The 13,003-nt window shown below is 36.4% G+C and overlaps 2 protein-coding genes across 12 annotated transcripts in view; both read left to right on the forward strand.

Moving 5' to 3' along the window:
- LOC101708200 (X-linked retinitis pigmentosa GTPase regulator) overlaps nucleotides 1-13,003 on the forward strand; it is a 126,914-nt gene that overhangs the window by 37,532 nt on the left and 76,379 nt on the right. For 8 of the 11 annotated variants that reach the window (XR_015442437.1, XM_087189859.1, XM_087189860.1 and 5 more), the window contains 3 exons: nucleotides 1,310-1,407; nucleotides 1,726-1,791; nucleotides 3,875-4,054. Coding sequence is in view for 9 of the 11 variants with exons in the window: in XM_087189859.1 (XP_087045985.1) it covers nucleotides 1,310-1,407; nucleotides 1,726-1,791; nucleotides 3,875-4,054 (344 nt within the window). In the remaining 2 variants the exon portion in view is untranslated. Of the gene's footprint in view, nucleotides 1-1,309; nucleotides 1,408-1,725; nucleotides 1,792-3,874; nucleotides 4,055-4,654; nucleotides 4,806-8,008; nucleotides 8,061-13,003 lie in introns of all 11 variants that reach the window. The other 3 variants (XM_087189864.1, XR_015442438.1, XM_087189863.1) reach the window with 3 other exon arrangements.
- LOC147824345 (uncharacterized) lies at nucleotides 4,812-8,054 on the forward strand. The gene has a single exon (XM_087189865.1). The coding sequence runs from the start codon at nucleotides 5,057-5,059 to the stop codon at nucleotides 5,903-5,905; it is 849 nt and encodes a 282-aa protein (XP_087045991.1). The 5' UTR covers nucleotides 4,812-5,056; the 3' UTR covers nucleotides 5,906-8,054.

The raw sequence follows: 13,003 nt of genomic DNA on the forward strand, positions 1-13,003 counted from the left end.
TTCCCGAATTTGTAAAATGAAATATAATACTGACTTTTCTTGTTAACCTAGCGTATATAAAGGCCCATGTTACTGGCACATGGGAAGCCTTCAACACAAGCTGCTTCCCTGTATGTCCTTTTTTCCCCCTGCTCCTTTGTTTATTATGAATAGGCTTCATTTTTTTCCTTTTCCACCTCCATTTCTGTCAGAACACTACTCATCCTCTATGCTTCTGTAAGTGAAACCTTTTCTGATTCCAAACATTTGGATTTGATTTCTCTTTCCCCTATATCATGTGTTTTACATTCCCTTCTAGGCTGTAGGTTTAGTAATATTTGGCAATTACAACAGTGCTAATTTTTATTAAATGTATATGTATATGAAAACAGTTGTACACCTCAAATATAAACAATAAAAACAAAAAAATAGCGTTTGTCATCTCTGCATATTATCTCACATGGAATAAGTACTAAATGACTACTTGCTCATTCAATGAATAGATTTAAAACAGATCAGCTTACCCCACCATTTTTAGCAGACTTCATTAAGGAGTTCCCCTCAAATAAAAGGACAGGTGATCGAAGAGGATATAGTGAGAAATTAAAAAAAATATAATGTCAAATAGAGCTTATGACTTTTAATTATCTGCTTTATGATGCAGCAACTTGGAATTTTCTGTGACAGGTCCTAGGTCCTTGAACTAGTCATTTGTTGCTACAGCCTAGCTGGGTTGTTCTGGCTTAGGGTCTTTCATGGGATTGCAGTTGTACTAGCAGATGAGGCTGCAGTTATCTGAAGCCTTGACTGACACGTGGCCATTGACAGGAGATTTCATGTCCTCACCACATAGGCCTCTCTGTTCATATTGTTTCCCCCCAGAGGAAAAGATGAGATTGGGGGGGGGATCTGAATATGAATGAGAATGAGAATGCATACGTGTCACCAAGACAAAAGCTACAATGACGTGACAATATGTTGGCATTGTTAAGTTGACCATACACATAGATATCAACCTGGTACAGTGTGTAAGTGGAGTTACTCAAGGTAAGAATATAAGGAAGGCTAACCTTGGGTAGTATTTATCCCAAAGGAATAGTGTTCGCCTGTCCCTGTGGATGAAGCAGTTGTCTCATTGCTGTGTAAGTTTTGAAACTTTCAGAAAATTTTAAAAACATGTTATTACTGTGAATGACTTCTGTTTAACTCTTGCCATGAGATTAAGACCTTTGGTAAAATTACACTCATGCTCTAATTTCTATTTTTTGTACAGTTCCTTTTTACTTTCCTGTTGAAACCTGGATTTCCTTTTTCCCTTTTAATCATTCAGACATTTTTCAAGATAAATTGACAAAAGACAGAGAGACAGAAAATATTTCATCAGCAGATTCAGAAAGCTTGGGAGAAACTACTGATGTCTTAAATATGGTAATACTTCCTCATCTATCCAGATATTAATTTGATTTGAATTTTAGTTCATCATGATTGTGTGTTTGCGTTCTATGTTCTCCAAGAAGCTGCTGCTTTGTTTTTGTTTCATTTTGTTAATTTTTAACCAACTTTATGAGGTAGAATTCATACAATAGAATTTGTTTCTGTCACATTAGGATGGCTATCGAGAGTAGGTTATATTACTATCTGAACAGTTTTGCATTCATTTTATTTATATATATTTAAAATGTGTGCATTTGTAATCATACATATAGTCTTTGTTCATTTTGGAACATACGTTTTTATTTATTTCAGACACACATGATGAGCCTGAACTCCAATGACAAGTCATTACAATTTTCGCCAATTCAAAAACAAAAGGTATAATATGGAGAGTTATTTTTATTATAATGAATATGGACAGTTTATTTTTCTTAGATTTATGGAAAGAATACAAGAAAGGTAAGCATTTACTTCAGAATTGAAAAAACGGAGGAGTACAATGTAGATGACCTCCATTTGGCTTGTTCTGTTGGTATGTATTTTCTGTGATACAACAAAATTGATAGAATTTCAATGCTGGAATAGCTATAGTTTTCTTGTTGTCAAGCAATAGATTATAAATGCAGTTTTATAAGAAGAGGCTACTGTTTATCAGAGTGGCTCTCTGACTTTGATTGAGTATGACTTTGAGTAATGATACTAGGTTGACTTTACTGGATGATATTAACATCTTTTCTAGCTTAAAATGTTGTGATTTTAGTGAACAAATTTGTTAATCACATTTCCACTTTTGTATATGTGCTGCAGAAGCAAGCATGATGTTTCCAGTTTTTGGATTGGGTTTTATCAAGGAATGGATAGCATACAAACATGATTAAAATAAACTTGGAAATTAAAAATTGTTCATGAGTAAAAGAGACTTTTAATTAATAATGAATAGCAAAAGAAAGGAATAGTCTGGTTTCCATAATCCTGGAGAAATAAAGACCTACCTCGAAATTCTTTCTTTTCTTGGCATTAAGGGCCAATGGAGTGAAATAATGGGGAGTTTGGGGATTAGGAAAATAAAGCAGAAAAATGAATTGAGGAACAAAGGCTATCAAAAACATTTAATTATATTGCTAGTACATATGCTATTACTACAAGTCCTTAAAATCAATACCAGTGAAACTGAAGACAATCTTGCTAAATTACATACAGTTTGAGCCAATCCTTATTAGTCTATACTTCCAAAGCAGTCATCTTTCTTGTGACTTTTTTTCTTGCATTCTAAGTTTTGCCTTTTGTGTGCTGCTTTATAATCCTACAGAAAGGCACATACATTTAGAAATGAATTCTGACAGTTGAGCAGACTATATCTCTTAGAGATCTCAAAAGAACTTTCAAGTTGTCAGATTCTAAAGAACAGAACGTGAACAGATAGAGGAAAGCTCTTCCTTATGAGCATGCATATATATATTTGTATTTATATGTATGTATATATTTCATACTTTGCATACTCTGTTTAGGCTTTACTAGATCTATTTTACTGAGTAAAAGATATTTGTAATACTATATTATACCATTAATATGTATTAGCTTATTAATTTGTAACTTGTCCTGTTTTAATAATTTCTTTGGGAAAAAAATAAACCTCTTTGTAGGCCTTTCTCAGTACAATTTATAAATTTTATTTAGTGAGGTTTTACCACCCAGAGACTTAAATTTAGTAGATCTTTGAGTCTGTTAGCTTGGAGAATTTGGTTCAACAATTTGGGTTTGCCTTATTTTGTTCAACAGGAAATCATTTCATATTGTTAATGTATTATTCAGATCTTAATGTTTGATATCATAGTTTTTATACAAATCTTACATTTTACCTTGAGTGTTTTTTGTTAGTGATTTTTAAAAAAATGCATTCATTATTACTTAATATGTAGATTAAAATTTTTATGTATACTTTTCATTTAAGTTTTATCTGTAGAAATCAGCTATTTGTTTAATTTTCATTTTCTTTAATTTTGTGAATTTCATGGACTTAAGAAACTAATCAAAATTACAAATAAAAATGACAACAGAAGGTAGAAAACATACTGAGCTTCAAGAACAATGTAAATTTTTAAAAATAATCTTCCAAAGAGGGTCTGGAAACGAATCATATAGGGATTGATTCAGATTAAGGAGCAGAGAATAAATATGAATGGTACCATTATTAATGGAGAAATTAATGCATGTGCTAAGAATTGAAAGTTAAACAGATTTGTATTACTAAATCAAAATTAGAAGTACTATACACCTAGAGAGTGGCACAAATTATCCCTGAAGGAAACAAAACCTCAGCAAAATGACTAGTAAAAGTAGAAATTTTTATTTTCTTAGTAAAACTTATAAAAATGTAAAATCTTGCCAGTAATACTTTATAGATGATAAGTTACTTTTGTTCACTAATAGTAGTATGACAGTTACTTCAAAACATTTACAGAATCAAGACACAGTTGAGAAACTGATGCGGGATACAGCTTGTACTGAAAGTGATGATAGTAATGAATATGAAAATGAAGAAATGTCAAAAATGGAAAAAGAGAAAGCATATAAAGAGGTAGCAAAAGGGATCCTCATGATGCAAGCAGCTGAGACTTTGGAAGCATTTTCAAATGAGAAAGTAGGTAATGGCTCAGATCAGGTGGGGCCTCAGATCCGCACCAATGAAAAGTATTTGCAAAAAGAGATACTTAGTCATGAAAATAAAAGTGGTGTTCATCAACTTGATGCTAAAGAAATAGAAAAGGAAAATGATGCAGAAGAAATAATCTCTGAGAAGAAAACTGAGCTGATGGAAGAGACAGATCTGAATGGTATAAGAAAAGGGGAAAAGAATCTAAAATGTGTAAAATATGATACATTATTTGATGGTTTATCAGATAAAGACATGAATACTGAGAATGAAGAAAATGAGGGTTTTGTTAAGGAAAGGAAAAGTAGGAAGCAAGATGTGATCTTTAACAGTGAAACAGAATTGATGGAAGAGCCAGAGAGTTACATGAAACATGAAAGCCACATTCAGCAGGGTAAAGCTGACAGTTTCCAGCAGCCCAAGTCAATAGAATTTAGTAGTGAACATAATGATGATAAAGTGGAAACTGACCACGACTTGTGGCTCAAAAGACAACTGAACAAGCAAGAACTTAATTCTAATCTCAGAGTATCTAGTTTCGTGGCTGAATATAATTTTAAGTATAATAACTTGCCAGTAATACCACAGGAACAGGAAGAAGCAGAGGATTTAGAAGAAATTTCAGTAAAGGAGCAAGTGGTAGAGGCACATAAGAAAAACGTGGAGGTTCAAGGAGGAAGAAAGTTGGAAGCAGAGACCCTGTCAGATGACTGTACAGACAGAGCAGCGGTGAGTGAAGGTGAGGAAGAGTCAGGGGGAGAGGCAGAAGATGGGCCTAAAGGTGGAGGGGATGAAATCTGGGAAGAGGGTAGTTCAGGAGTGGAGCAGTGGCTAAGGGAGGAGGGGGATAAAGATAAGGGAGCAGCAGAAATAGAGAAACTGGATAAGGAAGAAAAGGACCTAGAAGGGGAGGAGGAGGAGGAAGGGAATGATGAAGAACAGGAGGAATTAGAAAGAGACAAAGGCTACCAGGAAGAAAGAAACCAAGAGATGGAGGAAGGGGAAGTGGAGGAGCAAGGAGAGGGTGAAGAGGAAGAGGAGGAGGAGGAGAGAAAGGGAGGAGGAAAAGAAGAAAGAGAAAGGACAGAAGAGGGAGAGAGGGAGAGGGGAAAGGAGGGGAAGGAGAAAGAGACTGAAGGAGAGGAGGTACAGGAGGGAAGAGATGAGGAAAAGGAAGAAGGGGAGAAGGAAGGAGCGAGGAGGAAGGACAGTGAAGAAGCAGAGGGGGAGGAGGAGGAAGGAGAAGGAGGAAAGGGGGAAGGAATGGAGGAGGATGAAGAGGAAGAAGAGAAAGGAGAAAAGGAAGATGAAGGGGAGGGGGAAGATGATGAAGGGGAGGGGGAAGATGATGAAGGAGAGAAGGAAGAAGAAGGAGTAGAGGAAGAAGGGGAAGAAGGAGAAGGGGAGGAAAGACAGGAAGAAGAGGCAGAAGAGGGAGAAGGAGAGAAAGGAAAAGGAGAGGGGGAGGAAAGAGAGGAAGAAGGGGAGGAAGGGGAAGAAGGGGAGGAAGGAGAAAGGGAAGGGGAAGAAAATGGGACAGATGGGAAAAAGGAGGGAGAAGTAAACAGTAAGGGAGAAGAGGGGAAGTACCAAGAGAAAGGTAAAAAGAATGAAAGGCAGGGTGATGGAGAAAAATCAAATGTGAGCAAAATAAAACGATCTATGAAATATAACAAACATAGACCATATCAAAGAAAGCTGATTGCCAACCCAGAGGGAAAGGGGAAAGAGCAGAGGTTCAAAATGGCAGAGCAGCCAAAACAACTTTTAGACAGTACACAACCAGGTTCCAAAAAATTCTGGAATAATGTATTACCACATTATTTGGAATTGAAATAACCACCTTTAAATTTGACTTGACTGTAGCCAGCCAGATCATTTGAGTGTCTTTCATGTAATAGGCACTCCTTACATTTTATTAAGCTAGTTTTGTATCATGGTTGTTTTACGTGTAGTAAAGAAACAATTGGGGCCAGAGATTTAGCTCATTGGTTCCGGCGCCTGCCTAGCAAGTTCAAGGTCCCGAGTTCGATCCCCGGTACCAAAAAAAAAAAAAAAAAAGAAACAATTGCCAGGTGCGGTAGTGCATACCTGTAATCCCAGCACTTGGGAAGCTGAGGCAGGAGGATCACCTTGAGTTTGAGGCCAGCCTGGGCCAGAGAGAGAGAGAGAGAGAGAGAGAGAGAGAGAGAATGAGAGAGAGAGAGAGAGAGAAAGAGAAGGAAGGTGAGTCAGGGATTTAGTTCATTGGTGCTGCACCTGCCTGGCAAACACAAGGTCCTGAGTTCAAATCCTGGTACCAAAAAAACCAAGTAAAGTACAGATCCTTAAGGGTTATCAAAATTTCTGACATCTTATAAACTCACTAGCACATTGTTTTTGGTCTTTGATTATAGCTTACCTGCCACATAGAATAATTTTATAAGAATGGATGGTATTCTAAAATGAAAATGAGGAATTTACATTTTAAAGGAATAGTTCTATTCTTGACTTTTTTAGACCAAAATCTACAAAGTTTCAGAGTACTTAGATCATAATATAATATCTTTAAGTTACTGTCTAGGCAGATGTCAGTATAATGAAATAGAAATTAATTAAATTAATGTATTATTTGAGAGTATAGAAAACTTTAAATGTTTATCAGCCAAAGTTACTAATGAGCCTCACTTTTCTCATTTGTAAAATGGAGTGGAAGAGATGATACAATTACTATAGTCTCTTCTAACTCTTACATTCTTTTCATTTTGACAGGCTGATTTGCACTATCATTTTATTTGTATAAAAACACTTTTAAGAAAGAAATCTATACTTTAAAATTAATTTAGTTTTTTATAAAATGTCATTTACTCTTAAAATGTGATAGGTTTACTGTCTCTGTCTTCTGTAATTCTGTATTTCTGAAGTCTTCTAAATTCTGAGCTTTAACAGTACTGTTAGAACCCTCATTCTTCATGTCTGTTATGTGCCTTCAATGTATTCTTCATTGACTATTCTGTAATTCTCAATTTGTCTGTTGCATGTCAGAATGTTTCAGTTAAAATAAAGATTACATGCTTACAGTCAGTAATTTTTTATGAAAAGAAAAACTAATATTAGATATTGGATTTTAGAGATGCTAGATTTCCACTAGAGTAATTTCAGTCTTTCTTTAAAATTTTTCAGTGTGTGTAATATAGCTAGTTTGTTTGATTCTTGTGTACTCATAGTTCCTTTTTCAGTTGACCTCCTTTACTAGTCACTTTCCTGTTTGAACATGAGAGATTTCTTACACTTTTATCAAGGAAAATTTTGATGGTAAACTTCCAGTGAATTTTGTGTAGCTGAATTCTTTGTACATTTGATTCCCTGTGAGTGAGAAAGAATATAAGAAAAAAGACTAGAATTAAATTAAGTAAAATATTTCCTAGGAACAGTTGTAAATTGTATCTTAGCTGCAAGGATCTCTGGAAGCTTTCACTAACCAAATACAGTACTATCTTGGTTCATGAACTTGATTCTTTCTGTGGTTCTGTTCACAAACCAAGTTGGGCGAGAACTGAGTCAAATTCAGTGGTTAGGTTCCATGTTGACCTCATGGGAAAATTTGATTTGGTTCTCATCTAGTTCAGTTTGTGACCAGAATTGTAGAGAGAATTGAGTTTGTGAATCAAAGTATCACTTTCATTGATTTGGCATTGCAATCCTTGACCAAATTCTGCCACATCTATTAAGTGTTTGTAGAGTAGGATTAATACTGTGATAATGTATATGTGCCAAATATTGTTGTTTAAAAAGTAGACTTAAAGTGATTAAGATGGATGACAGATGGCATTCATAAATGAAATTTATAAGCACATTCCATGAAGAAGAGAAACTCTTAGACTCAAGTTACTAATGTTTTACTTTTTTTTTTTTTTTTTTGGTACCGGGGATCGAACTTGGGACCTTGCGCTTGTGAGGCAGGTGCCAGAACCACTGAGCTAAATCCCCGGCCCCCAAGTTATTAATGTTGAAGGTAGGAGCATTCATCTTCTCATGAGAAGATAACCACAGATACTGAAATGATGTTCTAAAGTATACCCATCTCGGTATTTGAACTTTTAAATACCCATTTCTTTACATTTCCCTGGCCAACATCTTTGTGTGCTCTTTAGAGGGAGTAGCTCCTGTGGGCATAATATTCAAGTCAAAAGAGTACTGGCCTAGTCATTTTGAGACCAGGGCCCTAGTATAGCTTTGTACTTTCATATTGCATCAACCTGGGCCACTTTCTGAGCCTTTGCAGGCTTCAGTTTCTTCATCTGTAAAAGTGTAGAATTAGAATGGGTAATGTAAGTGATTCTGTAGGAACACCAGCTAGAGCTTTGCCAGAACCAGAATTGCCAGTTCCTTTTCCTCAATAGTCTTGATTCACCCAAATTACCCCACTTTTACGTAACTTATACTTGCAATGATCTTAAACTAAGCATGCTACTGTTTGTGCTCACTGTGCCATGAATGTATTTAATCGTGTACGTGTCAGGCCTAGTGCCTTATAATGTTAACGGAAAGGACTTTATTAGTGGTTAGTAGTAGGATGCCATAGGGGATGAAAGAACTAAGACTTTCATGAATAGAAGTGATTTACATATTTATAACTCATATATCTTAGAGAAAAGGAAATTAAGAATGAGATCATTTTGTCCCTCATGAGTTATACTTGGTTATATAGATTAATATAACTGGTTCCTTCTTTATTGTTCCCATCTGTTGGTTACTCAAGCTTTTACTGTAGTTTATTACTGATCATTGCTGAGGGAAGTGTGAGTTGTATGTGTATAATCCATTGAGTTTCCTAATGAGGACTCTGGCAGACAAAGAATTTAAGGTAAGCTGCAAAGGAGTACCCAGAAGCACCTGCTGCTGATGGACAGCAGCACTCGAGGTGAGTATAACTGAAATGTCCTTTATTAATTCATTATAGAAATAAACTTGCTATACATGTATATATAAAAAATAAAATGCACCATGGAGGAAGGTGCTGTAATCCCTTGCTTCATTCTTTTTATTGTGTAAACTTAGTGCCAGTATCTGACACATAGCTTAATATTTGGTTTATATTATTCATTCAACAAATATTTATGTACTCAACACCAAAAAGAGAAGCGTCACCAAGTGAGGTAGATCTCAAGAAGTGAGAACAGCTTATAATCCATTTCCTGTGGCCATCTTAGCTGCCAGGAACTTTAGGTAATATTTTCCAGAGAATACCAATGTAGCTCTGCCTTAAATATTTCTTAAAAATGGCCATTATTTCTTGGTACCCCTATGTTCTCATACAGAGCTGTCGAAAAATAAAAGCATGACCTAAACTCTATGGCTTTTCTCCATTAAATCCTTTAATGAGATGAAGGGTTTTGTGTTTTGGGTATGCAGGGAATAAGATGTGGATCCTGATCTCAAGGAGCTCTACTGGCTGAGCAGGAAATATACTAATACAGGAGAGTGTGTTAAGAGTGGAACTTCAGCCATCACAAAAAACAGTTAAGAAAGGGCCTCCCAGAAGTGAGAGGGGAAGCTTGAACTGAGTCATATCAAGTAAAATATAACCAGACAAAGGGGCCAAGGGGATGGGGGCTTTTGAGGGTGATGGGAGTCAAGAGAGTGAGGTGATAGTAGCTTAGAGAATACTTTTGTCTTAGAGAGGCAAAGGTCTTTATGTGTTTGTGAAAGATGTTAAAAGGAATGAATAAGTTGACCATACTTGGGTTTTTGTAAAATCATTATGGCAGCAAAATGGAGGGTGAACTTAAGGAACAGGATGAGTCAGGAACCCTAGTTAGAGGGCAGTTAGAGTAGACTAGGTAAAGAATGAAGAGGACCTGAACTAGGACAGTGGGAATGAAGACTTGGGGATCTTAACATGGAAAGAGATTTAGGGATAGAATTGGAAGGCTTAGTAGAAAGAAGTAGCTAGGCAGGAGGGAAAAAGGCAACCCTTCCTCATTTCTGGCCTAAAGAATTGAGTAGAAAGAGGGTTAATCACCAGGACTGAAAATAGGGGAGTAGGAGTACATTTGGAAGATGGCTTTGGACTTGGTGATTTTGGATGGTCTCCAGGATGGTCTCTGTTCATTAGGCAGGTACTTGTATGTGTCTGGAGCTCAGGGTTATAGCTGAGTATCACCAGCTTATATATATAGCTAAAACTGGATTTGTATGAGAGGAAATATTCCTAGTGCGAAAAGAGAACTGAAGAAAGGATTCAGGGAAACATGAATATGTGTGGGGGAGGTGAGAAAACAAAATTAGTGGAAGAGGTGGCAGGTGCTCACCTAGGATAGACAGGTGCTGCCCAAGCAAAGAAAGGGATTTCCAGGAGAAAAAAGTAGTAGAAGAAGCTGCAGAGAAGAGCTCTGGGAGGAGGCCTGGTAAGAACCAGGCCAGAACCCATATTGGCAACAAAGAATGAGCTCCAGGAAGTCTGCTTTGCAGAGAAGTAGCATTGGGACTAAATTCTAAAAAAAATAAATATCAGACATAGAGTGCACCTGGCATATTTCTCAATTTAGGAAGGGAGATGTATATTCCAGAAACTTGAGACTGGGGGAAACATCCCTAAATTTTTATTTACTGTTAATGTATACAATGGTACATAAGAATAGAATGTTATTGGTGGGAGCTTATGAACCCAATGAAGATTCTACAATGCCTTAAAGATTCGTGAAGGGGAACACACAACTATGAGGGAAGCCCTTATATACTTTAAATTATTTGGGGCAGAGTTTTTTGTTGTTGTTTTGTTTTTGTTTTTGTTTGGTACCAGAGATCAAACTCAGGACCTTGCACTTGCCAGGCCAATACAGCGCCACTGAGCTACATCCCCGGCCCCTAAACATTTAATGAGTTCTATACTTTTTGTTTATTTGTTTTGGTTTTTTTTTCAGACAGAGTCTCACTGTTAGTTCAGGCTGGTCTTGACCTCACTATGAAGCCCAGGCTGGCCTCGAACTCACGGTGGTCCTCCTGCCTTACCTCCCGAGTGCTGGGATTACAGGCATGCACCACCATGCTTGGCTTTTTGCGCAGAGTTTGTAAAGATCATGGACTCTGGAGTCTAGTACACTTGAATTCAAACCCCGGCTGTTCACTGATTAGCCCTGGAAACATGGGAAAGGTTTTAATTTTTTAAGTTTTGCTGTTTGCTTTTTTACCTTTCTGAGTCATATTTTCCCTCATTTAATAAAGGAAGGGTCTTTTAATAATTAAATTATCTTTGCATCTGAGACATGTTACAGGCACTCAGAAAGTGGTAACCTATGTCATTCATGTTCCTGTCACACCAAGTCAAGTACAAAGTTACACTCCAGAATCTCCAGGTCACTGACTGAAGTATATGAGTTTAGTCCTATGAACTTGACTTTTATTTAAATACAATAACCAAAAAAATTGACAGAAAAATAGATCTATGGGAATGATGTGGATTATGATGATGACGTCCCTTAAGTGTGAGACAGAGTGAAACTCTGTTGTACACCACACATAGGTTGGTGATGCCCCTCAAAGTTTGAAGTATAGTGAAAGACTGATCACACGTATGTGGTGTTACTCCACACATTTCCCTCTGTGTCCTAACATTGTTTTCAAAATAAATAAAAAAATAATTCTCATGGGAAGTATAAAAGGAAATAAACTGTTGAAGGAGAATGGTGAGAAATAGTAAAAAAGAAATCAGAAAGTGAGAATAAAAATGCCTACCTCTAATATATCCTCTAGCCTGAACATTTCATTCATTTTTGTGGGCTTGTCTATCAAAGTTAAACTGAAATATTTTCAGTGGTTTAAATACAGAATTAGGAGTGAAGTAAGGGATTGGTGCCTAGAAAGAAGGAAGCCTTTAGAGATTAAAATCTGATGTCATAGGCAACCAAGAATTTAAAGATTGTAGCTGGTATCCCATGGATGTGATCTGACCTGCAGACTTAATTTTTTTGCTATATATAGTGGTTTTTTTTTTTGGTAACCGTGATCAAACTCGGGTCCTTGCACTTGCAAGGCAAGCGGCAGAACCACTGAGCTAAATCCCCAGCCCAACTATATATAGTGGTTTTTTATTTGCATTGGTTGCCAACATTGAAGTTTAAGGAGACTTTACACTTTTTAACATTTCTTGGAAAGTCTGAGAGTGTGAGACAATTCTTAAGACGAACAGAGATTCCTCCAGAACGGTTCCCTGGGGACCCTCGACTGCTTCCAATAAGCACACAGCTCCTTTCTCCTCCCCTGCCCTACCTACTGGGTTCCTGGCTCAGAACAGGAGGAAGTGTAAACAAGAGTAGAATGAATAAGTAGGCAGTTTAGATGAATAATTTTCTAATGATAAGATCTGGGATATTAGGACACAAAAATGCCCAGGCTTGATTTTTTGACAGTCTTCAATGCATGCTAGGAATCCTACCTTAGTTTTTTTTGGAAGGGGCTTTACAAAATCACTTATTTATATACAGATATAGTACAGTATTAGCTCATATATTTTCTCTATAAGCAGCCTTTTGAAATCTTTGTACCAACTCTCTGAAGATGTTGCCAGTGTTATTTTCCCATTTTATCGATAGCCTATAAAGTACATTAATTAGGTGCCAGGCTTAGTCCATGAATGATAGAACAAGGCTTACAAAACAGTGGTTATGTCTTTGTACTTGATATCCTTCCCACTCTATGTCAATGATGATTTCTAGTGCAATTAAAACATGAACTTGAATGTTAACTCCCTGTCCTAGAAAACCCCTAAAAACTGAATTTTAGAATATACACTGTCCAGTCTAGTAAATCTTAGATATAAACCTTTATTCTGCATTAACCTATTTGTACCCTGTATGACTTTGAATCCAGAATTGTAACATAAAATTTTATGCTTTATAGTTTTGTGGAGTTTGAATTCTTTTACTTTAAAAAATTATAATACACAGAGAAAAGTAT

This window comes from Heterocephalus glaber, unplaced genomic scaffold (genome assembly GCF_053883595.1).
Source record: "Heterocephalus glaber isolate CG9 unplaced genomic scaffold, H.glaber_assembly_v1.0 deba00001547, whole genome shotgun sequence".
Lineage (NCBI taxonomy): Eukaryota > Metazoa > Chordata > Mammalia > Rodentia > Bathyergidae > Heterocephalus > Heterocephalus glaber.

Excerpts from the sequence above, each read along its gene's own strand:
- LOC147824345 (XM_087189865.1), top strand. The coding sequence starts at position 5,057 with ATGGAGGAAGGGGAAGTGGAGGAGCAAGGAGAGGGTGAAGAGGAAGAG.